At 54.0% G+C, this 23,356-nt stretch overlaps 2 protein-coding genes across 3 annotated transcripts in view; one reads left to right on the forward strand and one right to left on the reverse strand.

Annotated features, from left to right (window-relative positions):
• ACSF2 (acyl-CoA synthetase family member 2) overlaps positions 1–20,724 on the forward strand; it is a 38,352-nt gene extending 17,628 nt beyond the window's left edge. Inside the window, exons 2-16 of one of the 2 annotated variants that reach the window (XM_012463513.2) lie at positions 7,359–7,554; positions 7,923–8,051; positions 8,315–8,368; positions 8,718–8,836; positions 8,953–9,118; positions 9,701–9,796; positions 9,938–10,095; positions 10,353–10,444; positions 10,754–10,830; positions 17,159–17,266; positions 18,531–18,682; positions 19,735–19,876; positions 19,964–20,074; positions 20,269–20,337; positions 20,571–20,724. In XM_012463513.2, the coding sequence (XP_012318936.1) occupies positions 7,359–7,554; positions 7,923–8,051; positions 8,315–8,368; positions 8,718–8,836; positions 8,953–9,118; positions 9,701–9,796; positions 9,938–10,095; positions 10,353–10,444; positions 10,754–10,830; positions 17,159–17,266; positions 18,531–18,682; positions 19,735–19,876; positions 19,964–20,074; positions 20,269–20,337; positions 20,571–20,621 (1,720 nt within the window). In that variant the 3' untranslated portion in view covers positions 20,622–20,724. The remainder of the gene's footprint in view (positions 1–7,358; positions 7,555–7,922; positions 8,052–8,314; positions 8,369–8,717; positions 8,837–8,952; positions 9,119–9,700; positions 9,797–9,937; positions 10,096–10,352; positions 10,445–10,753; positions 10,831–17,158; positions 17,267–18,530; positions 18,683–19,734; positions 19,877–19,963; positions 20,075–20,268; positions 20,338–20,570) is intronic. The other variant, XM_021666802.2, reaches the window with a different exon arrangement.
• CHAD (chondroadherin) lies at positions 11,027–15,024 on the reverse strand. Its single transcript, XM_012463514.2, has 4 exons — positions 14,184–15,024; positions 12,222–12,385; positions 11,814–11,959; positions 11,027–11,567 (listed from the first exon to the last, which is right to left on the reverse strand). The coding sequence occupies exons 1-3, from the start codon at positions 14,955–14,957 to the stop codon at positions 11,818–11,820; spliced, it is 1,080 nt and encodes a 359-aa protein (XP_012318937.1). The 5' UTR covers positions 14,958–15,024; the 3' UTR covers positions 11,027–11,567; positions 11,814–11,817.
• Positions 20,725–23,356: the final 2,632 nt, after the last annotated feature.

Genomic DNA, 23,356 nt, shown 5'->3' on the forward strand with positions numbered 1-23,356 from the left:
AACAGATGCGCACCACCATGCCCAGCTGATTTTTAAAATTTTTTGTAGAGGTGGAATCCCACTATGTTTCTCAGGCTAGTCTCAAATTCCTGGGCTCAAGCAATCCTCCCACCTCGGCCTCCGAGAGTACTGGGCTTACAGGCATGAACTACTGTGCCTGGCCTGAGTTTTTGTTTGAACACATGTTTTCAGTTCTTTTGGGCATATATTATAACTAGGAGTGGAATTGCTGGGTTGTATGCTAATTCTACATTTAATTTTTTGAAGAACCACCACACTATTTTCCAGGCAGCTGAATCATTTTACGTTCCCACTGGCAATATACTCCCATGCTTGCCAACATTTTTTTTTTTTTTGAGTCAGAGTCTTGCTCTGTCACCAGGCTGGAGTGCAGTGGCGCAGTCTTGGCTCATAGCAACCTCCGACTCCGTGGTTCAGGAGATTCTCCTGCCTCAGCCTCCTGAGTAGCTGGGATTACAGGCATGCGCAACCACACCCAGCTAATTTTTGTATTTTTAGTAGAAATGGGGTTTCACTCTGTTGGCCAGGATGGTCACCATCTCCTGACCTCACGATCCGCCCACCTCTGCCTCCCAAAGTGCTGGGATTACAGGCATGAGCCACCGCGCCTGGTCAACATTTGTTATTTTGTTTTTTGATGTTTGTTTTTTGAGACAGAGTTTTGCTCTTGTCACCCAGGCTAGAGTGCAATGGCACAGCTCTCTTAAGCCAAAGTGCTTGGATTACAGGCGTGAGCCACTGTGCCAGTGAGCAGTAATTGTGCCACTGCACTACAGCCTGGGTGACAGAGTAAGTCTCAAAACAAAATGAAAGAATAGAAAAAGAAGTGGTGGCTCAGAGGGTGGGGCAGGGGGAGGGAGAGCAACAGGATAAATTGCTAATGCATGCAGGGCTTAATACCTAGGTGACAGGTTGATAGGTGCAGCAAACCACCATGGCAAACGTTTACCTATGTAACAAACCCACATGTTCTACATATGTATCCCAGAACTTAAAATAAAATTTAAAAAAAAGAAAGAAAGAAAGAAATGGGCCAGGCACGGTGGCTCACGCCGGTAATCCCAGAACTTTGGGAGGCCAAGGCAGGCAGATCATGAGGTCAGGAGTTCAAGACCAGCCTGACCAACATGGTGAAACCCTGTCTCTACTAAAAAAAAATACAAAAATTAGCCAGTGTTGTGTTGTGTGCCTGTAACCCCAGCTACTCGGAAGGCTGAGGCAGGAGAATTGCTTAAACCTGGGAGACGGAGGTTGCAGTGAGCTGAGATCATGCTGCCACTGCCCCTGGGCAATAGGGCAAGACTCTGTCTCAAGAGAAAGAAAGAGAGAAAGTGAGAGAGAAAGAAAGAAAGAAAGAGGAAGGAAGGAAGGAAAAGAAAGAAAGGAAGAAAGAGAGAGAGAGAAGTGGCCACCTGTATGCCCGGACATTTGGGATGCGGTAAGGAAGGAGAATTGGTTTGTTGTGCTCCCTCTTTCGAAGTGATGGGTGGTTCCTACATTGCATTGATGAGTTTGTAGAACTCTTAATTCCTTGGAAGAGCCGCCTGTTTCCAACTCAGCCCTGCCCTACCCTAGTCTCAGTTTCTTGGAATCAGTTAGCAGAAATTGCGGAAAAATAAAATTGAGGCTGTATTATCTCTGATGATCAGACAGGAGATAAATTCCAAACCAGAAGGAACAGGAATCACCTACGCCCACTCCTTTCTCCCAGATCTGAGGGCGGGGAGTGCGCAGGCATGGCTGTAAGCTGAGGCAGTTGCACCGGGTCCTCTGCTCCTGGCTCAGGTGTTCATCAGCCATGTGAGCCATTTGACCACTTGGCACTTCAGCTTCTTTACCTGTGGGATGGGAGTTCGTGATTCTCACCTGCATTTTTAAAAAATATATATATTTTTAATTTTGAGATGGAGTCTCACTCTGTTACCCAGGCTAGAGTGCAGTGGCACAATCTCTGCTGACTGTAACCTCCACCTCCTGGGTTCAAGTGATTCTCCTGCCTCAGCGTCCTGAGTAGCTCTGATTACAGTCGCCCACCACCACGCCTGGCTTTTGTATTTTAGTAGAGACAGAGTTTCACCATGTTGGCCAGGCTGGTCTTGAATTCCTGACCTCAGGTGATTTACCCACCTCGGCCTCCCAAAGTGCTGGGATTACAGGAGTGAGCCACTGCGCCCTCCTGCATTTTTTCGTAGGATTAGATTATTGTGTCTCAAAGAAACCCAAACTGAGAGTCACTGAAATAAGATGGGGGCAAGGCAATGGTTGTGTGTCTTAACTATTATCAGTATCAACATCCCGGCTATAATATTGTATTATAGCTCTGCAAGATGTTAACACTGGGAGAAATTGAATACTGATGGTGAAGAGTGCAGGAGATATTTCTGTATTGGTTCTTTTTTGTTGCTTTTTGTGGTTGTTGTTGTTTTGGGGATTTTTTTTTTTTAAGAGACAGGGTCTTGCTCTGTTGCCCAGGCTGGAGTGCAGTGTGCATGATCAACCTTGAACTCCTAGGCTGAAGAGATCCTCCTGCTTCAGCATCCTGAGTAGCTAGGAGTACAGGTGCATGCTACTATGCCCAGCTAATTAAAAAAAATATTTTACCACCCTTGGGAACATGGCAAAACCACATCTCTACAGAACATACAAAACAATTGCCAGCCATGGGGTCATACACTTATAGTCCCAGCTATGCAGGAGGCTGAGGTGGGAGAATCATGTGAACCCTGGAGGTCAAGTCCGAGAGGTCGAGCCCGGGAGGTCGAACCATGACTGCACCACTGCTCTTCAGAAAAAAAAAAAAAAAGTTCTATTTTTTTTTCTGTTCTGCATTTTTCTCAGTTGTGGCATATACCTTTACAGATTAAAAAAAGTGTTTGGTTTTTTTTTTGAGACAGGGTCTCGCTCTGTTCCCCAAGCTGGTCTTGAACTCCTGGGCTTGAGCAATTCCCCTGCCTTGGCTTTCCAAAGTGCTGGGATTACAGGCATCAGCTACCGTATCTGGCCTCGATATTATTTCTTACATCTGCATATGAATCTACAAATATCTCAAAATAAATAAATAAATTTTCAAAAGAAAAAAGGAAAGGACGGGAGTTTCTTTGTCTGGGAGACAGCCAGTCTGGGACTGGTGTGGTAGCTCCTGCCATCCAGTGCCAGGCTCCTCTTTGGTTGCTCTGTGGTGCCTCAAATCACTATGTGGTCCAAAAATGCCATCAGTCTTTTCCCATCACAGGCAGCATTCCAGCCTAAGGAAGAAGAAAAAAAAAAGAAATGTCCCTTCCTTTAAAAGTTTCTTTGAAGTTTCATACACGACCTCTCTTTAAACCCCTCTGGCCAGAACCTCACCATCTGGCCAGACTGGCAGCCCGGGACGCTTGGAAACCTGGTCTTAATTCCACACAGCGTGGCCAGCTAGATGTCCGAGGGTGTGTCATGAGAGAAGAAGGAGCTACTGGGGTCTCTGTCATACCACCTGTCAGAGTACTGTGAAGGCATAGGAGAAGACACATGTGCCAGTTGAACTGGATGTTTGTTTGTTTTCCCAGAAATCAGCCTGTTGACTTCCCGACTAGAGTTTGCAGGAGGCCACTGTTTGGTCTGCAAATCATGGCAAATAATGGAAAACCAAATTCCAAACTAAATGGGACGCCTGGTCATTGTGAGAATAGGAGACTTGTTGTGAGGCTGAACAGCTGTCATCCCCGCTGGAGTGCAGTGGCACCATCTCGGCTCACTGCAACCTCCACCTCCCGGATTCAAGAGATGTTCCTGCCTCAGCCTCCCAAGTAGCTGGGATTACAGGCATGTGCCACCATGCGTGGCTTATTTCTATATTTTTAATAGAGATGAGGTTTCACTATGTTGGCCTGGCTGGTCTCAAATTCCTGACCTCAGGTGATCTGCCTGCCTCAGCCTCCCAAAGTTCTGGGATTACAGGTGTGAGTCACCATGCCCGGCCAGTTACCAGACTTTATAGGTGGGGAAGGTGAGGTCTAGAAAGGAGAAATCCTGTGTCTTAATTTGAATTCCCCTGAGAACAAGGATTAGGGCGCAGGTAGTTTATTGCAGAGAGTCCCTAGGAAGTAGGGACAGGAAGTAGAGAAAGACAGGGATGGGGAGAAGCCGATGAGGGGCATGTTATTAACATCATCACCCTAGGCAACAAGAGCTTCATTCACCTGGACCTCTGAGAAGGTACTGATACCTCCCAGAAAAGGGGGGACTTGGAGCTCTAGCCCCACAGGGTTGAGGGCTGTCCCTAGAGGAATGAGCCTCTCCTCTTCCAGGCTGGCCTCCAGGCTGGGCTGGCCTGCAGAACCAGGGACTCCTACATTGAGGAAGTTCCTGAAATGATTTGTTTACAAACCTTTGTCTTCCTACCACACTGTGACTCCTTAGAGGGCTGGGAGCAGTGTCTTATCCATCCCTGTATCCCTAGCACCTGGCACAGGGCTGGCACATAGTAGGTGCTCATTAAAGCTTGCTTGAATAGATGAGTCAAAGGCAGTTGGGTGGCTTAGACTGCCAGGAGAGTGGTCGTCATTCATAGAATCCTTCTCACCCACTCCCACATCAGAATCACACAAGAGTCTGTTAAAAATTCAGATTTTCCCAGTCCACTCCCCAGAGGCTCTGCAATGAGTAGGCGCTGGAGAGGCCCAGGAACTTGGATTCTTTGTGAGCTCCTGAGTGATTCTGAAGCTATCCTTGGACCACATCTTGAAAAACTGTCACTTGGAGGAGGGAGTGACACTGGTTGAGAAGGTTCCATCTGGTGTCCCTGGAGGGACAAGGGAGGGATCAGCCCATAAACATAGATCCTGGTTCCAACATCCATCCATCCCTCTTCACTTCATAAATGGTGTGGGAACACTTGGGCCCATGGGTGGAGAAAACCCCAACCCCAGGACCTGGAGTTTTGGGGCCCTCCTCATTCTTCCAGGCCCAGTGTCCTCTGGTCTGGACCCTTTGGTTTCAGCTGGGTTCACGTTCCAGTCCCTGCTCCTGTTCTCACAGCACTCCCTCTCATTTTCTGTGCTCCAACCACAGAGACAAGCTCTCCTCTGCTGGAAATGCCCTCCTCTCCCTTCTCTGCGGGTTAATACTTCCTCACCCTTCAGCTCTCAACTTCAGCATAACTGTCTTAAGGGAGTTTTCCTCGGACCCCTAGGTGATCGCAGATTCCCTCCTACAGCCGCTCATAGGACCACGGCCCCTTCCTTATCTCCGCTTTCTAAACATACATTCCTCATTACTAAGGTTGATGGCACCCCGCTCTTTCCCACCAGACTCAGCTCTGCAGGGACAGGGACTGTATTTGGTTTTGTTCATTTTTTAGCATTGAGCCTTCTGTGTGGTGGGTGTTTCCTGAATATTTGTTGGAGGAATAAATGTTGGCTGATTACTCTGTAGGGCTGAGGAGGCCATTGTGTAGGTGGCCCCAGGGCCCAGGTCTAAGAGAGGCTTCCCTAACCCAGCTTTGAAGGGACAGAGAATGGGCCTCAGATGGGGTGGGATTCCCCCTACAGTCTGCCTCATGGCTCCTATTTCCTGATTTACCAGGCTGTTCCCACCCATGAAGAGCTAATATGTTTAATTCCCCCAGAGACAGGGAGTATCTTGGAGGAAGGTCGGTGGCTTGTTCTGTCTCTAGTCCTAGCATAGTACGCGGCACATGTAGGTGCTCACTGAATATGTGTTGAATGCATGGTCAACAAATGCCACGAACAGACGGTAAAATGCCTGTCGATTACAGAGCACTTCACCGTTTCCAAAGCACCTTTGCAGGCCTGTTCACACTTGAACCTTGTGCCCCCGCTATGGAATAGGCAAGGCCGTCTATTCATCCCCTTCTGGCCGAGGAGTAAGCAGGTAACTTGCCAGGTCCCACTGGGTTTTGTTTGTTGTGTGAGACAGGGTCTCTCTCTGTGACCCAGGCTGGAGTGCAGTGACTCACTCCATGACTCACTGTGACATCTGCCTCCCAGGCTCAAGTGATCCTCCCACCTCAGCCTCCGTAGTAGCTGGGACTACAGGCATGCACTACCATACCTGGTTAATTTAAAAAAAATTTTTCATAGAGACAGGGTTTCCCTATATTGCCCAGGCTGGTCTCAAACTCCTGGGCTCAGGTGATCCTCCTGCCTCAGACTCCCAAAGTGCTGGCATTACTTTACAGGTGTGAGCCACCACGCCCGGCTCAGATGCCACAGTTAATAAAAGGTGGGGAAGTTGGATGGAGCAGTAATGGAAGTGCAGGTTCTCCTCCAGCTTGATGTGCCCTCACTTGGGGATCGCCTCTTACCTGGTAGGGCTGGGAGGAGATGGGGAGTTTCTGGAAGGAACTTCCCTCCGATGGAGAAAAGTGAAAAGTAGGTTACTACTCCTGGGGCTGCCTAGACCTCTGCCCAGACCTGCTTCCACCTGTGCCCTGAGACGGATAGGCAGCCGCAGGTGAGAGGTGGGGAGTCCCTGCACCAGACTAGAACCCGAGCTAGGTCCCGAGCCGGCTGCTTCCTCCACTTGACGTCCCCAGCTCAGTACTCTCAGGCTCTCGGTCCCCTTTGCTTGTCTGACATCTGGCCCCTTTGCCTTCATTGGCTGCTTTTGACCAGCTTCTTAATTCCCTGGAGACAGAAACTGCCTGCTTTGTGATATTATCTGAGAGTGGGAACTGGAGCCCAGGTGCCATTTGGCATCTAGGGGCTTTCTTCTTCATCTGCAGGTGCCCAGGATCTTGCAGTACTGGGCACTGGGCACCTACAGGCCTGAGGAATAACCGGGGCCTCCCAGCTGCCTCTCTTAGGGCCTCCATCCACCCTCTTCTTAATTCCTTTTCTATTCTATCTTTGCCTTTCAGGCCCAGAGGAGAAAAAAATGGCCCACCAGGGAGCCTAAAATCCTAAGGCCGTGGATTCCAGCACTGGGTCCAGCCACGGCTTCACTGGTTCCTCAGGAAGGACCCCAGTGACCTGTTTATTTTCTAAGAGGTGGGGGCTGGGGGCGAAGGCGTGGTTGCGCTTTCTAAGACCTGTCTGCCTGTGCAGGCAGGCTCTCCCAGCCTTCCCTGGGGGCATCTCATCTTTCTCTGGAAGGTGAAGGAGGGCCCTTTGCCCCAGCTTGGTGTAACCTTGTCCCTGTCGTTCTGCCTTGGGATTAGGCTTGAGGTTGGGAAACAGGTCTGGGGGATTTTAGGCTTACAAGAAGATCTGGAGAAAACCTAGTGGTCTCTGACACATTGTCAGCAGCCTACTCCCTGACTTGGCTGGGGGTGCCATGGCCTTGGTTCCAGGGAGGCTGATCTGGGACAGTCAAACCCATAGCTCCTCTCCCCACAGTTCCAGAGAGGTGGATCGCATGGTCCCCCTGCCCATTGGAGGCCTCAGCTACATTCAGGGGTACAGCAAAAACCATCTTATCAGCAAGACTGTGGGCCAGTGCCTGGAGGCCACAGCACAGAGAGTCCCAGAACGAGAGGCCTTGGTCGTCCTCCATGAAAACGTCAGGTTGACCTTTGCCCAGCTCAAGGAGGAGGTGGGTCCTGACCTGGAAACCACAAAGTGGGCAGGTGCTAGCTCCCAAGCTGCCCTGGCTGGGCAGAACCAGGAGCGTGGGCATCTGGCTATGGGGCAATGTGCTAGGGCTGCTGGAGAACCCAAAGGGATGGCAGGAGAAGGGGACGGGACTAAGGCACAGGGGCCCGACGCCTCCCGCATCAGCAGCTCCTGGGGCATTTGTTAACTATGCAGGCTCCAGGGCAGACCACTGAGGCTGGGAATCTGCCATCCCTTTATTCCCAGTGATTGTGATGAGAACCCCTGCGCAAAGGGCTGAGGGTGGGAGCTGAGGGCCCCTTCCTGCTTGCCCCCATCTCACCCCTTGTACCCCATCTTTTACACGAGGTGGACAAAGCTGCTTCTGGCCTCCTGAGCATTGGCCTCCGCAAGGGTGACCGGCTGGGCATGTGGGGACCCAACTCCTATGCATGGGTGCTCATGCAGTTGGCCACTGCCCATGCGGGCATCATTCTGGTGAGGAGGGGCTTGCCTGGCACAGCTGGGTGTGTGGGGGGGAACATCATTCAAGGGGAGCCCCTCAGGCCCTCAGCCCCAGAACCTAACCAATGCCTGGTTGGTTTCTAACCAGGTGATGCTTTCTCCTGGCTTGGTGGACACCCACCCAGGAGGCCTCCAGGGGCTAGGGAGGTGTAGAGTCTATGCCTCCTGGGGGTGGAGGGCCACAGGAGGGACAGGGTCTGCCCAGAATACTGACATGCCCTCGCCGCTTCCTCCAGGTGTCTGTGAACCCAGGCTACCAGGCTATGGAACTGGAGTATGTCCTCAAGAAGGTACAGCTCATTTGTTGTGGAGGGCCTGGCTAGGGCCTGGCACAGAGGGCTGCACAGACTCTGCTTGTCAGAGAGGGTGGTTGGTCAGACACAAGCCTGGCGTGAGTGTGCAGGGGCACGTGTGTGTGTGTCCTCGTGTGATACATATGTGTCTCAGGACATGGTGTGTGTGTCTTGGGGCTGGTACATGTACGCATTGGTCTTGGGGTGTGGTACCTGTGAGTATGCTGGACGTGTGTGTGTCAGATGCGGGTGCATCTGTATGAGAGCAGCTGATTAGGGAGGACTCCCCCAGAGCTCTAGTCTGGGGCTCCCTGCTGACTGCAGGTGGGGGACTCCCTTTCCACAGGTGGGCTGCAAGGCCCTTGTGTTCCCCAAGCAATTCAAGACCCAGCAATATTACAACATCCTGAAGCAGATCTGTCCAGAGGTGGAGAACGCCCAGCCAGGGGCCTTGAAGAGTCAGAGGTGGGTGTGTCCTGGGTTAGTGGGGGTGCATCATTCAGCATCGCTGATTCCTTCACTTTCTGGCCACCCTCCCCTGTCCCTCAGCCCCTGCCTCTCAGCCTCCTGCCCACCCTCAGGCTCCCAGATCTGACCATAGCCATCTCGGTGGATGCCCCTTTGCCGGGGACCCTGCTCCTGGACGAAGTGGTGGCGGCTGGCAGTACACAGCAGCATCTGGACCAGCTCCAGTACACCCAGCAGTTCCTGTCCTGCCATGACCCCATCAACATCCAGTTCACCTCGGTAGGGCAGAGTTCTCCAGGCCTCAAGCCCAGGCTGACACATGCCCCCTACCCCTGTGACACTTCCCTGGGGATGGGGAGACAGCAGAGGAGCTCAGAAGAGCAGGCATTCTTTCCTGGGACTGGCCTTCAGCTGTCCCCTCTGCTCTGGAAAATATCAGCCCCTGGTGTCCTTGTCACATTCACTCCCCCGGCCCCCTGCGCTCTCCACTCCAGCCCTCTTGTTCCCAGTGCAGTGGCAGATTCAATGAACCAACACAAGTTAGAGCTGGGTAGAGGCTGCCCCTCATTTAGCTGATGGGGAATCAGAGGCCCAGAGAGGGAATTTGCCCAAGCCAGCTAGTGGGTGGCAGAGTTCTCTGGGCCATATAAGTGGCATGAGAACAGAGACCTTATCTTCTGCATTGCTGGACCCTGACGGCTGGCATCACGTTAGACCTTTTGCAAATATACTTAATGAACAGATGGATCTGGGGCAACAGTCCCTGTCTCCTGATTCCCGGTCCAGTGCTCTTCAAGGCAGTGGCCCAGGGTGGGAAGGAGATGGGAAGGAGGCTGAGCTGTCCCCCACTTGCCTTGTCAGGGGACAACAGGCAGCCCCAAGGGGGCCACCCTCTCCCACTACAACATTGTCAACAACTCCAGCATGATAGGGGAACGCCTGAAACTGCATGAGAAGGTGAGGTGGCACTAGGCCTGGGGCAAGGCAGCAGGAGGGGTGGCTCAGGCAGGGGTGGAGGGCTGGCTGGGCCCCCCTCGCCAGCTAGAGGAACTGGCTTCTGGCTCCAAGACAGACCCAGCCTCCTGTCTCCATCATCAGATGCCAGAGAACTTGCGGATGATCCTGCCCAACCCCCTGTACCATTGCCTGGGATCCGTGGGAGGCACAATGGTGTGTCTGATGTACGGTGCCACCCTCATCCTGTCCTCTCCCATCTTCAATGGCAAGAAGGCACTGGAGGCCATCAGCAGAGAGAGGTGGGCATTGGTGGCCTGTGGGCTGAGAAAACGCTCTCGTTCCTCACTCCTGGGCCCTGATACCTTTCTAAGCTGCCTGCTCCCTCCAGCCAGGAGACTGGGGATGGGGACAGTGGAGGACCCCCAGGAGAGGACCAGTTCCTGCCTCAGGAGCTTCTCCTGCCTGTACTCTTGCTGCAGGTTCATGGCGGGGGTGGGTGAGAAGAGGGAGTTCCTTTCCACTTCCAAGCCTAATTTCGAGAACTCCTCCTATACAGAGGCGGCTTCTTGTATGGTACCCCCACGATGTACGTGGACATTCTGAACCAGCCAGACTTCTCCAGTTATGACATCTCGACCATGTATGGAGGTGGGGTGGGGCCAAGGGCAGCCAGGTATGGGGAGGGGGCTGCTTCCCCCACAGTAATGGCCTGGGTGACTTAGATATGCTCCCGGCCTTTTATTTAGGGGGCAGGAAGTACACTGTAAAAATATGGGTGGGAGGGAGGGAGATCTCCAGTGTCCCTGGACACCAGCCCAAGGCCAACTTGCCAGGTGTAGGAAAGGCTCGGGGTCAGGGGAGAAGAGGGAATGTTCCTCCCTTGAGTGAGCTGTAGGTGAGAGGACTCTACAGGGCTTGGAGAAGTGGGGAGCTGGGTCAGCCCTCTCTCTGATTCAGGTGTGATCGGTGGGTCCCCTGCACCTCCAGAACTCATCCGAGCCATCATCGACAAGTTAAATATGAAGGAGCTGGTGGTGAGTGGTGACCGGGGCCCAGGCTGTGGGCAGGCCAGGCCTGGGGTGACAACAGATTGGCAGACATGGGGATGAGCCCAGACCAGATGTTCCAAGGAGACCCTGTCAGCAAGCCCTCCTTCCAGAAAGCAGATGTGAGAAAAGATAGTCTGACCTCATCAGCACCTGGTGGGTGAAGGAGCAAGGTGGCAGGGGAGTAAATATCATACATACATACATTTATATTTATAGAAATCTGAGGGAGAAATTGCGGCATGGGCAGATGGGCAGCAAAGCACCGATGTCCTGCTAGAGTGTCCTGGCAGGTGGGGGCTGGCAGAGTTGGGGCATGGGCTTAAAACCCTTTCTGGAAGCAAGAGGTGGGGCAAGGGTCTGATGATTGTTCCACGTGGCAGGGAAAGAGGAACAGAGGAAGGATGATTCTGGAAGGGTAGCCATCCTGATGACCAACCCGTTCTGGTTCTAAATTGACTTGAGGGGTCTCAGCAACAGCTTCTCTGAGAGGAGCTGGAGGGTGGGGAAGGCATGAAGTTGGGGAGGGGCTCAGCCTTCCTCCTTCCCAGGACACCGCTGAGTGGAGCTGGGTTGGTAGTGGAGTGCCCAAGGCCCCCTGCCAGGACGTGTCTAGGTGTGGGCAGCTCTGTGCATCAGCAGAGAAGGTAGGAGTGGAGGTGGGTGGTCAGTAGTCTCTCCGGTGGAAGGCAGAGGCCAGTCACCAGGACTGGCTGGGTCAGGACCTGCAAGGAGGCAAGGATTGACTCAGTACTCCATCCAACAACCCAGATGATTCGTGAGGAGATGGTGGGGGTCCTGGGCAGGACCTTTTCCTCCCTTCAAAAGGGGCCCCAGTCTTCCCCTCCTCTCTCTCTAAAAATGGAGGGTCTGCCTGCTCCTCCAGGGGGAAGGAGTGTCCTGGAAGATACCAGCTCACTTGCTGGAATTGCCGAAGAGGGACGTCGGGGACCTGTTTACCCAGCCCCCACCTGTTTAATGGCGGCCAGCTTTCTTGGACCTCTTGGTGGGGAACTTGCAGTTGCGGAAGGCGTCCGTGTCACGGATGTGCTGGCCCTTGAACTTGGCAGGAGAGGCACAGGTGGCATCTGGGCGGGAGGCCTTGGCTTCCAGCCACCTGGAGAGACAGAAACTTGTTGCGCTGGGGCTGGGGGAGAGGATGAGAGTGCTGGGGGGAAGGGCAGTGAGCTATGGGGCCAGGACTGACTTGGCCACAGGATAGTCTGAAGCTGTAATCTTCATTTTACAAATGGGGAAACTGAGGCTCCCAGGGTCCCATGCCTATTAGGTAGCAGACCTAGGATGCATGTCCCACATGCCTTAGCGCAGGGCTAAGTGCTTAGTGGTGGGCTCTGGGAGTGACATGGGGGTGTTCTCACCGCCGAAGGCCCCGGAGCTGGCAGGTACACTTCCAGGGGTTGTTGGTGAGGGTGAGGGTCTCCAGGCTGTCGAAGGGGAAGTTGGAGGGCAGCTGGTTCAGGCGGTTGTTCTCCAGATGGACGTGTTTCAGCGTGGTCACACCCAGAAAGGCACCATCCGAGAACTGGGGAGCAAGATGGTTATGAGTGAGCACCCCAGTGCTGGAGGGGCAGTGTCCTTCCCTGGACTGAGCCACAGCACCTTGAAGAGTTGCCCAGTTTTCAAAGCAGTGTGACCAAGTGGTCTCAGATGATCCAATCTACACAGCCCCCCTTTGAGACACGTGGTGTTATTTCCAATATGCAAATCGAGAAATGGAAAAAGTGCTGTCCTTTGCCCAGGGTCACAGCAGTGGGTAAACAGTAGCCACAGGACCACACCCAGCTCCTCTCCCACTGGCACCACAATCCCTGCACAAACACTGGGACTGTGCAGCAGCCAGTTTGGCCCCAGCAACCCAAACTGGTACACGGTGAACTCGATCTGTGCTTGGTGGAGTGGGCAGTGGGCCCAGGCTCCCCACAGCCCCAGGGTCCCGGGACTTCCCCCAGCGCTGTCCTCACTGCGCCCCCACTTCCAGCCAGACACTATTTGTGAAGCCACCTTGGTAGAGCCTTTGGCGAGGCTGGACGGCTCCAGAGGAAATGTTCCATTGGTGCCCACATCTTTGCCCTGGCGCCACAATTCCTGTCTGACCCAAACCAGCCCCTGATTCGCTGCTCTGCTGCCCACTGAAAGACCACTCTGGCACTGGTGGGCCACAGGGGACTCCAACTTGAGCTGGAGAGAGGCAGGGCTGAAGAAGGGCAGGCTTGAGCAGGCTCCATCCACCTAGACAGAGGTTGGCTGCTGCCCAGGTGGGACTCTGCCCGCATCTCCATGCCCCTGTCCTCCTCTCCTGTGGTCCACATTGAGGTATGAAAGTCTCCAGTAACCAGACTGTCCTCTGCCTTGTTGGTCCCCACCCAAACCTCCTGGCTGAAGCCTCTGTAACCAGGGTGACTTTTCCAGTCCCAGAGAAGGGATTCTGCTCTGGTTCCAGGTAGCCCCACCTGGCCAGACCCTGGGCACCCCAGGGGAGAAAGGAACCAGTGAGGATACAGACAGGAGATGGATCTGGTGACAGGGGAGGGCAAAGGGCAGTCGGCAGTCTGGAGACAGTGAGGCATGCCAGCCATCCCTGTGGGGAGACACCTGGGGTCTTGTGCCAATGGTTGACTATGTGGTCTTGCTTTACTCCTTCATGGACCCCATGGGCACCATGCTTGCAGCCTGGGGGAGCGCTTGGTCCCATGCCTGCTCAATTGAAGTGGACCTGAGAGGGCAGTGGATTGTGTGGATGTGGACTGGGCAGGGCCATCCATCCGGGCCTCTGTGGGGCATGGAGGATGTCTTCCTCAAGCATTTGCTTCCCCTCACTCCCCAGCCCCACACTCCACCTTAGCACACATGCACAGCCCCCACCAGGAACAGGGTCTCTTTGTGGGCCTGACCTGCCCAGCGCCTCTGGAAGGCTCCTCAATAAACAAACCTTCCTTTGTGGGATGGTAGGTTTACTGGAGACAGGAAATACAGCAGAGGAGGGGTGGAAGGCCCGACAGGAAGAGGTGGCTGCTGCTCACAGTGGGCAGTTTGGGAGCACTGGTGATGGCCCTGGGGGGGCATTTGTGGGGCCAGGGCAGCCCCACTCCTTTCATATGTAGGAATCCTAGGAGGGTGGTGGTGAGACTGGCAGCGGGACAGGGATTAGGGTAAGGATGTGACAAGGTGAGGAAGAGAGGTGGCGGAGCTGCTTGCCTTGGAGATAGCCAGAGGGACAGGGAACCTGGGGACAAGGGACGGTGCCAGCTGTGGCCCTGGCTCCTGGGGCCTCCAGGAAGGGAAGAAGGAACCAGGGCAGAGCCCTGCAGCCAGAAGCTCACCTTCTCCAGGTTGGTGTTGTCCAGCCAGAGGGTCTCCAGGTATCTGCCGAAGGACTGGAAGGCATTGTCAGGGATGCTTTTCAGGGGGTTGTGGGACAGCTTCAGCTCCTCCACCACCCGTAGCTTGCTTAGGGCAGCGGATGGGTAGCTGGACAGCTGGTTCCTGTCCACGTGGAATTTGGCGAGGTTCTCCACATCGTCTAGGGCCCCAGGCTGCAGGGAGCTAAGCGCGTTTTCGGACAGGTAGAGCCAGCGCAGGTCCTTGGCGCCCTGGAAGGCGCCTGCGCGCAGCTCTCGGATCTTGTTGTTGTTGAGCTGCAAGATGAAGAGGTTGACCAGCGGGGAGAGCAGCCCCCGGGGCAGCTCGGTGACCTTGTTGTGGTCCAGATAGAGGTAGGTCAGCTCGCTCAGGTCGTCGAAGGCACCCGCGCGCAGCACGCGGATGTCGTTATGGGACAGGTACAGGTAGATGAGCTGCTTGAGGCCGCGGAAGGCACCGGCGGCCACCTCGCGGATCTGGCAGTGCTGCAGGTGCAGCGACACGAGGTTCGGCATGGCCCGAAACGAATTGGCAGCCAACACCGGGAAGTTGTTGCGCTGTAGGTTGAGCAGCTTGGTCTTTTCTGACACCTTAGGGATTTTCTGCAGCCCCACCTTGTCGCAGATGACGTGCTGCAGGTCGCCGTGGCAGTGGCAGTTCTGGGGGCAGGCGGCCAGCGCCGGCAGCAGACCGGCCAGGAGGCCGAGGATGAGCAAGAGCGTTGGGCGGACCATGGCCGGGGCACCTGGGGCCGGGGCTGGGGGCAGCAGCAGCGGCAGGGCGCGGGTAGCGGCGAGTCCTGGGCGCTCGGGTCTGCTGCCCTCTTTATACGGTGGCCCTGACCGCAGCCGGCAGCCGAGCCAGCTCCTACGTGGAGCATCGAGGCCACTGGGCTTAACTCCCTCGCGCCCAGAGATGTGCCCCCGCCCTCTACGGGGAAGGGGGCGGGGCCCGTCCCCCAGCCGGCGACCGTGCCTGCGGGACTGGGACCGTGTCCCCCGAACCCTGGCTCCAGCCCCCTACTCTCCTATGCTGCTCCTCTCCCTACTGCCTTTCCGGGGCTTTTCTGGGAAGGGGGAATGGGTGTGACTGGAGCCCTGAGTTTACATCGGAGAGAAGGAGGCGTTCCCTGAACTTATTTGTTTGCTCAAGTTTGAGCCTCCACGCCGCGCCATCCACACGCGCTCGGCCGGGTGCCCTGGACGCCTCCTGCGGGAGGAAGCGGGGCCGGACAGCCGGACGCGTCTCCCCGCGGTGGGCCAGCTGGCGGCGCTTTAATGGGGCGCTTGTGCGGCGCCGGCCGAGCGTGACAGCCGCCCCAGCGTCGGGCTCCCACTTCGGGCTGGACGCGCCAAAGCTGGCCCTGGGGAGACCCGAACTCCTTCTACACCCTCGGGTGCGCCCCGGCCCCTCTCTCCCAACCCCGTTTGCGTTTCTGTCCCCTGCGCCCCCCATCCCCTTTTTCCACCGCTGAAGGCTAAGCAGAAAAGTGGGATGTGGAGGAGCGTGGCACCCACGGGAATGGCAAACACACCTGGAGACCACAGGCCTCAAGCACAGTCGCGCCATCCCCCTCCTTCATCGCCCCGAAATATCCCCATCCCTCATCCCCAACCCCAGTGGTCAGAACCCGCCCCTGAGGGGTCTCAGGGTGGCGGCTGAGTGGCGCCAAGGTGTACTTGGCAGAGGCCACATTCGGGCAGTGGCCCCAGGACTGCAAGGACGGTTTCGAGGGGAGGAAGGGGGAGGCAGGTCGAGGGACCAGCCCTGGACAGCTCAGGCTGCCAGACCCTAAGTTCTGTGGGCAGTCCCGCCCAAGCCCGCCAGATTTCTCTGTGCCCACTTGCCAGCCACGATGTCCGGATTCCTGTGGAAAGGGGAGGGTGAGCAGGCAGGGTCACAGCTCTGGCCTCAGGGTGAGCTCCAGGCTGCCTGGCACAGGATATTGTCTGCGATGAGGGGCGGAGGGAGAAACCAGACCCCACATTGAACCAAACCCCAGCTGTGCCAGAGCCAGACCAGCTGATATGGGGGAAGCGTGGTGCGGGGAGGAGGATGGCTGAGATCTGGTGACCGTAGATTGAAGGGGACCTAGGATATGGGGTAGCTGGCCTCTCTCCCCTTACCCCATACCCTTGTGTTGGGGCCTGGTTTCCAAGGCCTGCCCTTTTCCCAAACCTCTCTGCCCCTTACCTCTAGGATAGGGGAGTCATACTTGGCTTAGAACATTCCTTGATGGTACTTAGGCTTCTCCAAGGCTGGCTTCCAGCTTTTCTGTCGCTCAGGGTTTCCAACCACTGGAAATGGGGAGGGGGGTGCCACTGGCTTTTAAAATCATTGCTTCAGTTGTTTTTTATTTTGATGGAAATGAATTCATGGGAAACTCTCCAGAGCCTGGGAGACGCCTGCCCCAGGGCCAGGCACTTGTTCAGGGTTTGCGGGATGCAGGGGTGAGGTTGCGTCTGTGCCACTCCTAGCTGGGCCAAGGCAGGCTGGCTTTCTCATCAAGCTTTTGGGGCCTTCGGCTTTGAGGGGAGGGGCAGAGGATGTGGCCTGAAATCAGGAAAGTGGGGTTGAGGCAGCCAGGGGATGGGGAGAGAAGTGTGGGGTCCTGGTAATGCTGGAGCCGCAGGCACAGACAGGTGGCTGCTCCAGGGAAATGGGGCACTGAGGGAGCCCCAGCTGGAACAGAATGGTGTGTCCCTGCACTCAGTTTTCTTTCAAATCTGGGGCCCTGCAGAGACCTAGCCTGCTCACTCCCAGCACCTCTACCTCCTGACCCCAGACCCCTACCAACGATGTCTCTGTTTCCACCATTTGGCTGCCCTCCACTTCCCCTTTTCCTTTAGGAATTCCTCCTCATTTCCCCAGGTAGCTCACCCAATCCCTCTGCAGGCACTGAGTCCTCTCCAAACACCCTTTCTGCACCCTCTAGATTGCTTATGGAACCACAGAGAACAGTCCTGTGACATTCTTGAGCTTCCCCGAGGACACTGTGGAGCAGAAGGCAGAAAGTGTGGGCAGAGTTATGCCTCACACGGAGGTGAGCCCCTCACCAAGACTCCCAAGCCCCACCTCCCAACACCCACCTGGGGTGCACCCAGCAGGGACATCTGTTGCTTTCAGTGAGAGAGCCAAATGGCTCACTTAGGATGCCGAGAGCCCCCAGCCGCAGGGGCTTGCGAGGCCTGGCACGGAGCACTCTCTGTGGGCTAAGCATGAAAGGGGAAGAGCTGGAACAGTGGCCATGAGCAGCTGCCAGCTGAACCTCTCCGCAGCCTCCCTTCCTGTCTGAGGTGTGTTTTTGCCAAGCCCACTGTCTGTTTCAGGGCAGCCAGGGTAGCCTCAAAGAGAAGCCAGAGCACAGAGATTTTTCCTACACAGCTTCTTTTCCTCCAGTGGTCCCCGCCTCTCGCTTTAGCAGAGTTCCTCTTCTTGCTTGGCGGAAACACTCCATTTCTCAAGCAGCCTATCCCTTTAGGGGTCCCTTTGCCCTTCAAAGACTGCCCCAGAGTGCATCTCAATCTCAACACCCAGCCATGCCTCCTCTCCTGCTCCAGCACCGGGGCTTGCCAGCCAGCTCCTGATTTCCCTTGTGCTTCTGCTCCCGCCCCTGGGGAATCGCTGCCCCTGTGCACAAGCAGCTGCTTCCCCGGGCCTGGCCACTGTCCTGGTGTGAATCTGCCCTTCCCTCCCGCCAGAGCAGTCCTGCACCCAGGGAGTGAATGCAGATGTGAACCCCCTCTCATGTGTTCTACAGCTGCACTGCCACTCTCACTAGATGCCCACCTGGAAGGGAAACGGGCAGGCATCATTCGCCCCATTTCACAGATGCAGACACAGAGGCTCAGCTTTCCTTGGCACAGCAGCCATGGCTCTTTTCTTTACCAGGCTTTCAGACTCTGCCTCTCCTATTCACATGGTGTTGCCAACGACACTTTCTTTGGCTTATTTGTTACTTAATGGGGAATAAGAGGAGACTCCCTTCTCCTTTGCACTGTTTATCATTCTTCAGCTGGCCCGGCCGTCCACGGACCTCTTTCTCTGCGGCAGCTGCCTGCTCGCTGTTTCCTCAGCGCTTCCAGCCTGGGCCTCAGCTGTTCTTTCATGCCCAGCTCAGGTCTCTGACTAGCACTGGGTTGACTCTAGTCTTTGTCTCCCTTCTCTGGGTGGGGATAGGCAGAGCCAGAGGGTCTCATTCCTGGGCGGGGAGGGTTAGGGGGAGGCAAATCACTCTCCATTTCCAAGGACCACCTATCCTGAAACAAGAGGGTAGGAAGCCCCAACTTGAGGCTCTCCTGTCCCAGGCCCGGATCATGAACATGGAGGCGGGGACGCTGGCAGAGCTGAACACGCCTGGGGAGCTGTTCATCCGAGGGTACTGCATCATGCTGGGCTACTGGGGCGAGCCTCAGAAGACGGAGGAAGTAGTGGATCAGGAGAAGTGGTATCGGACAGGGTGAGAAGGCAGGGTGGGGTGGAGGCTCTGGCTGCTGAGGGGAGGCTGGAGGTCTTGAGGCTGAGCTGGGAACATTAACCTGGCACGGGGGGATGCGGATATCAAGATGACTCCTCATATGCTGGAGACTTAATTTCCAAAATGTACACGGTAGGGATGATCATACATAGCATGGAAGAAAGCGACTGGGTCATTGCCCTATACCAGCAGCTGCAAAATCTGAGTCCAGATTCAGTCACTCATTGGTTACCCCAGCAAATTCCTATTAAGATTCCCTATGTGCTAGCACTGGTCTCACCGCTGGAGGTCCAGAGGAAAGCAAGGTGAGAAGGATCCTGGTTTTTGGAGGAAAAGAGATGATTTCTGACATCGATAAACACCAAGTAAATAGGCCGGGCGCGGTGGCTCACGCCTGTTATCCCAGCTCTTTGGGAGGCCAAGGCTGGTGGATCACCTGAGGTCAGAAGTTTGAGACCAGCCTGGCCAACACGGCAAAACCCTGTCTCTACTAAAAATACAAAAATTAGCCAGGCGTGGTGGCACATGTCTGTAGTCCCAGATACTTGGGATGCTGAGGCAGGAGAATTGCTTGAACCCAGGAGGCAGAGGTTGCAGCAAACCGAGATTGCACCACTGCACTCCAGCCTGGGTGACAGAGCAATCTCAAAAACAAACAAGCAAACAAAAAAACACCAAGAAAATAAAATAGGGTTATAGGAGAGAAAGTGGCTGTGGTGGGGAGGGGAGCTTCCCTTAGAATGGGTGGACAAAGATGTCTGGAAACATTTGAGCTGAGACCCAGAAAGAAGCCAGCTGTGAAAAGCATATGTACAGATCTGTTGAGAGAGAGAATATGTTGTAGGTATTGGCTGGTTTTTTTCTGCTTTCCTTCCCTTTACTACACTATTATTCCAGAGGCTGTGTCTCGTTCCTGCTATGTCTCCCAGAGTCTAGAGCAGTAGAAGACACATAGTAGGTGCTCAATAAATGTTTCACGAGCCAGGGAGTGAATGAGGCAGAGGTGACAGGTCGCCCCTGGGCTTTCTTGACAGAGATATTGCCATGATGGACGAACAGGGCTTCTGCAAGATTGTGGGCCGCTCTAAGGATATGATCATCCGGGGCGGCGAGAACATCTACCCCGTGGAGCTTGAGGACTTCTTTCAAACACACCCGAAGGTGCAGGAAGTGCAGGTGAGGCACCCGGCCCAGGGGAGTCCCCAGAAACAGGGAACACACATGAACACGGTGATGTCTGATATTTTTCCCTGGCCCTGGAAGGTGGTGGGAGTGAAGGATGATCGGATGGGGGAAGAGATTTGTGCCTGCATTCGGCTGAAGAAAGGGGAGAAGACCACGCCGGAGGAGATCAAAGCTTTCTGCAAAGGGAAGGTGGGAGCCTCCTCCCAACCAAGCTGATGCTGCTGGGTTCTTTGCCCATCCCCTCCTCTACCAACCAGCCCAGGGCGGGGGTTGCTCCTCCCTTAACGAAGCTGACTCCCAGCCAGGCGAGCTCCTGGTCCCCTTCCCGCAGCCCTGTGAGCTTGCCCAGCCTCACGCCCGCCCTCACTGCCTCTGGTCCGCAGATCTCTCACTTCAAGATTCCACGCTACATCGTGTTTGTCACAGACTACCCCCTCACCGTTTCAGGAAAGGTGTGTAAGGTGGAGGAGACTGGGAAGGGCAGCCTGGGCTCCGGAGGCCCATGGGGCCCCACCTCTGTTTCCTTCAGCAGTGGGCGTGGAGAGGCTGGCAGTAGGGTGACCAAGTCACCTAATTCTGGTTTGCCTCGGGACTTGTCCTGTTTTGGTACTAAGACCGGAGAAGCCCCTCAGTCTTGGGCAACCCAAGATAGCTGGTCACCCTAACTCCTTTTCCTTTCTTCTAGGTCCAGAAATTCAAACTTCGAGAGCAGATGGAGCGACAACTAAATCTGTGAAGAAAGAGGGAGGAAGGATCCACCCAGGCCCTCCTCCTCTCCATCCCCCACACTCCCCTTGTCTGTCCTTGTGATTTGACATAAAGAGCTTCTGTTTTCTTTGGCCTCTTGCTGGTGGGCTCTCTTGGCAGCTACTATGGGATGGAGAAGAGAAGACACTGAAGGGAAACTTGTACTTTCAGACCTCCTATTCCTTGTCATCGAGAGTGCAGAGCACCTTGATGTGGTTTAGCTACTTACTTTAACCCTCACCTTTGGTATTCCTTTGAGATACCCATCCATTTTTTTAAAAAAATTTGAGACGGAGTCTTGCTCTGTCTCCCAGGCTGGAGTGTAGTAGTGTGATCTCAGCTCACTGCAACCTCTGCCTCCCAGATTCAAGTGATTCTCCTGCCACAGCCTCCCAAGTAGCTAGAATTACAGGTACCCACCACCAACAACTAATTTTTGTATTTTTAGTAGAGGTGAGGTTTCACCATGTTGGCCAGGCTGGTTTCAAACTCCTGACCTCAAGCGATCCACCTGCCTCAGCCTCCCAAAGTGCTGGGATTACAGGCGTGAGCCACTGCATCCGGGCCTCAATTTTTTATTTTTAAGCTACTCTAATTTTTCTTCACATTGTTGCCAGATTAACAACAAGTATTCTTGTTTTATGTAACAGCTTGACTGAGATATACTCACATCCTATCCAATTCATACCCCCACCCTCGTTTTTTAGAGACAGGATCTCATTCTGTCACCTGTGCTGGAGTGCAGTGACATGATCATAGCTTAATGCAGCCTCGAACTCCTGGGCTCAAGCAATCCTCCCACCTCAGCCCTCTGAGTAGCTGGGACTGTAGGAATGTGCCACAGTGTCCAACTAGTTTTTAAACATTTTTTTCATAGAGACAGTATCTTGCTATGTGACCCAAGCTGGTCCAGAACTCCTGGGCTCAAGCAATCCTCCTGCCTCAGTCTCTCAAAGTGCTGGGACAATCCACCATTTAAAGTGTAGAATTCAGTGGGCTTTAGTATATTCACAAATAAATATGTGTAACTATTACCACAGTCAATTTTAAATATTGTCATCACCTAAGAAAGAAACCCCATACCCTTTTACTACTATCTCCCATCCCCCAAGAAATAAAAACACCTGAGTTCCAAAAGGCGCATAGGTTCCCAGTTCACAGGAATGGAAACTTTGGCCTACCTGCAGCCTTATCTCCCAGCCGTACCTGCCCGCAGCAGCAGCCTCCTCTTCACTTTTTAAGATACGAACATAGGTTTAAGGCACTTTCAGTGCCAGGTGTTGTGGTCCGTGAGATCAGCACGTCTGCCGGGGGTCTCTTGACCAGCAAGAGGGTCCCAATACCTGGAAGAGAGAGTGCGCGGAAGAAAAGAGAGATAGAGCAGAATGGGGTCTGGAGGACTGACGAGGACCGCCCAAGTCAGCAATTTATTTTGTGCACAGGGTCTCATTATATACCCTTTAGCCTGCAGTGGCTGACGTCAGGTTACTTAGTGAGGTTACTACAACAAAGGAGAAGAGAAAGTTACAACATTGCAAGCCTGGGGTTCAAGACAAAACTAGTAAAAGGAGAAGCGTACAATCAACTGTCATAAAGATTGATCAAGAAGTTATAAAACAAACAGGTGACCTTTTCTACTTATCTGACAATCGAAAACACAGAAACAAGATCACATTTTACAACAGTCAAACCAAGGTATAAACCTTAAAGGTAACAATTTCAAATGTCATATGAATAGTCACAAACTTCAGTGAGTACCTGGTAACAGAGTCATAAAAACTAGCCCAGAACATAAACTTCAAGAAATACAACGCACAGAGAAACCACACAGCCTTCACCCAGCCAAACTGTTAGATCCGTGAACCAGAAATAAACTTCTGCAAAATTAAACTTCTTGCACTTCCTTCTTTCCCTTAGCTCGACTGCGTCCAGGAGGGGAGAAATGTGTCTGGGCTCAAACTCCATTATGGCGGAGACACTTACGGGGCTCTACGCTAGGTACTTTAACATAATTTTCTCTCCAAATCTTCCCAACAATCCTATCAAGTAGCCATTGGTCCCACTTCATGAATGACTCAACAGAAACTCAGGGAGATTCAGTATCTTGCTCAAGGTCGCACAGCTGAATCAGAACCCAGTTGTCTGTCTAAGCAGGTTCACCGCGCACTGGTTACCAACTTTTCTGAGTCCAGTGAAGCAAACACCCACAAGTTCCAGCGAGGCAAACACAAGTGACGTGGAGCATGTTTATTACCTACAGGTAGGCAGTTAGGAACAACAGAAGGCTGGGATTCATTTGGAGCTGGACCCCCAAGGCTCAGGAACGCCACTGAAGCAGATGGAGGATGGACTCTCATCTGTGCATGCCTGACTTCTTTTTTGTTGTTGTTTGTTTTGAGATGAAGTCTCGCTCTGCTGCCCAGGCTTGAATGCAGTGGTGTGAACCTTGGGGTTCAAGCAACTTTCCTGCCTCAGCCTCCCTAGTAGCTGGGATTACAGGCATGCACTACCAAGTTCAGCTAATTTTTTTTTTTTTTTTTTTTTTTTTTTGTATTTTTAGTAGAGACAAGGTTTTGCCATGTTGGCCAGGCTGGTCTCAAACTTCTGACCTCAGGTGGTCCACCTGCCTTAGCCTCCCAGAATGCTGGGATAACAGGCGTGAGCCGCCGCGCTTGGCCAGCCCGACTTGTACTGAAGCTGAGGGACCCCAGAAACCAGCTGCCC

Source organism: Aotus nancymaae, unplaced genomic scaffold, assembly GCF_030222135.1.
Source record: "Aotus nancymaae isolate 86718 unplaced genomic scaffold, 86718_ANA_hifiasm-v0.15.2.pri h1tg000072l, whole genome shotgun sequence".
Taxonomy (NCBI): Eukaryota; Metazoa; Chordata; class Mammalia; order Primates; family Aotidae; genus Aotus; species Aotus nancymaae.

Bases quoted from the DNA above. Each gene is read 5' to 3' on its own strand.
- CHAD (XM_012463514.2), bottom strand. From the start codon at position 14,957: ATGGTCCGCCCAACGCTCTTGCTCATCCTCGGCCTCCTGGCCGGTCTG. The intron at 12,386-14,183 runs GTGAGCTTCTGG...CTTGCTCCCCAG, and splicing joins ACAACACCAACCTGGAGAAG to TTCTCGGATGGTGCCTTTCT. The intron at 11,960-12,221 runs GTGAGAACACCC...CTGTCTCTCCAG, and splicing joins CAGCTCCGGGGCCTTCGGCG to GTGGCTGGAAGCCAAGGCCT.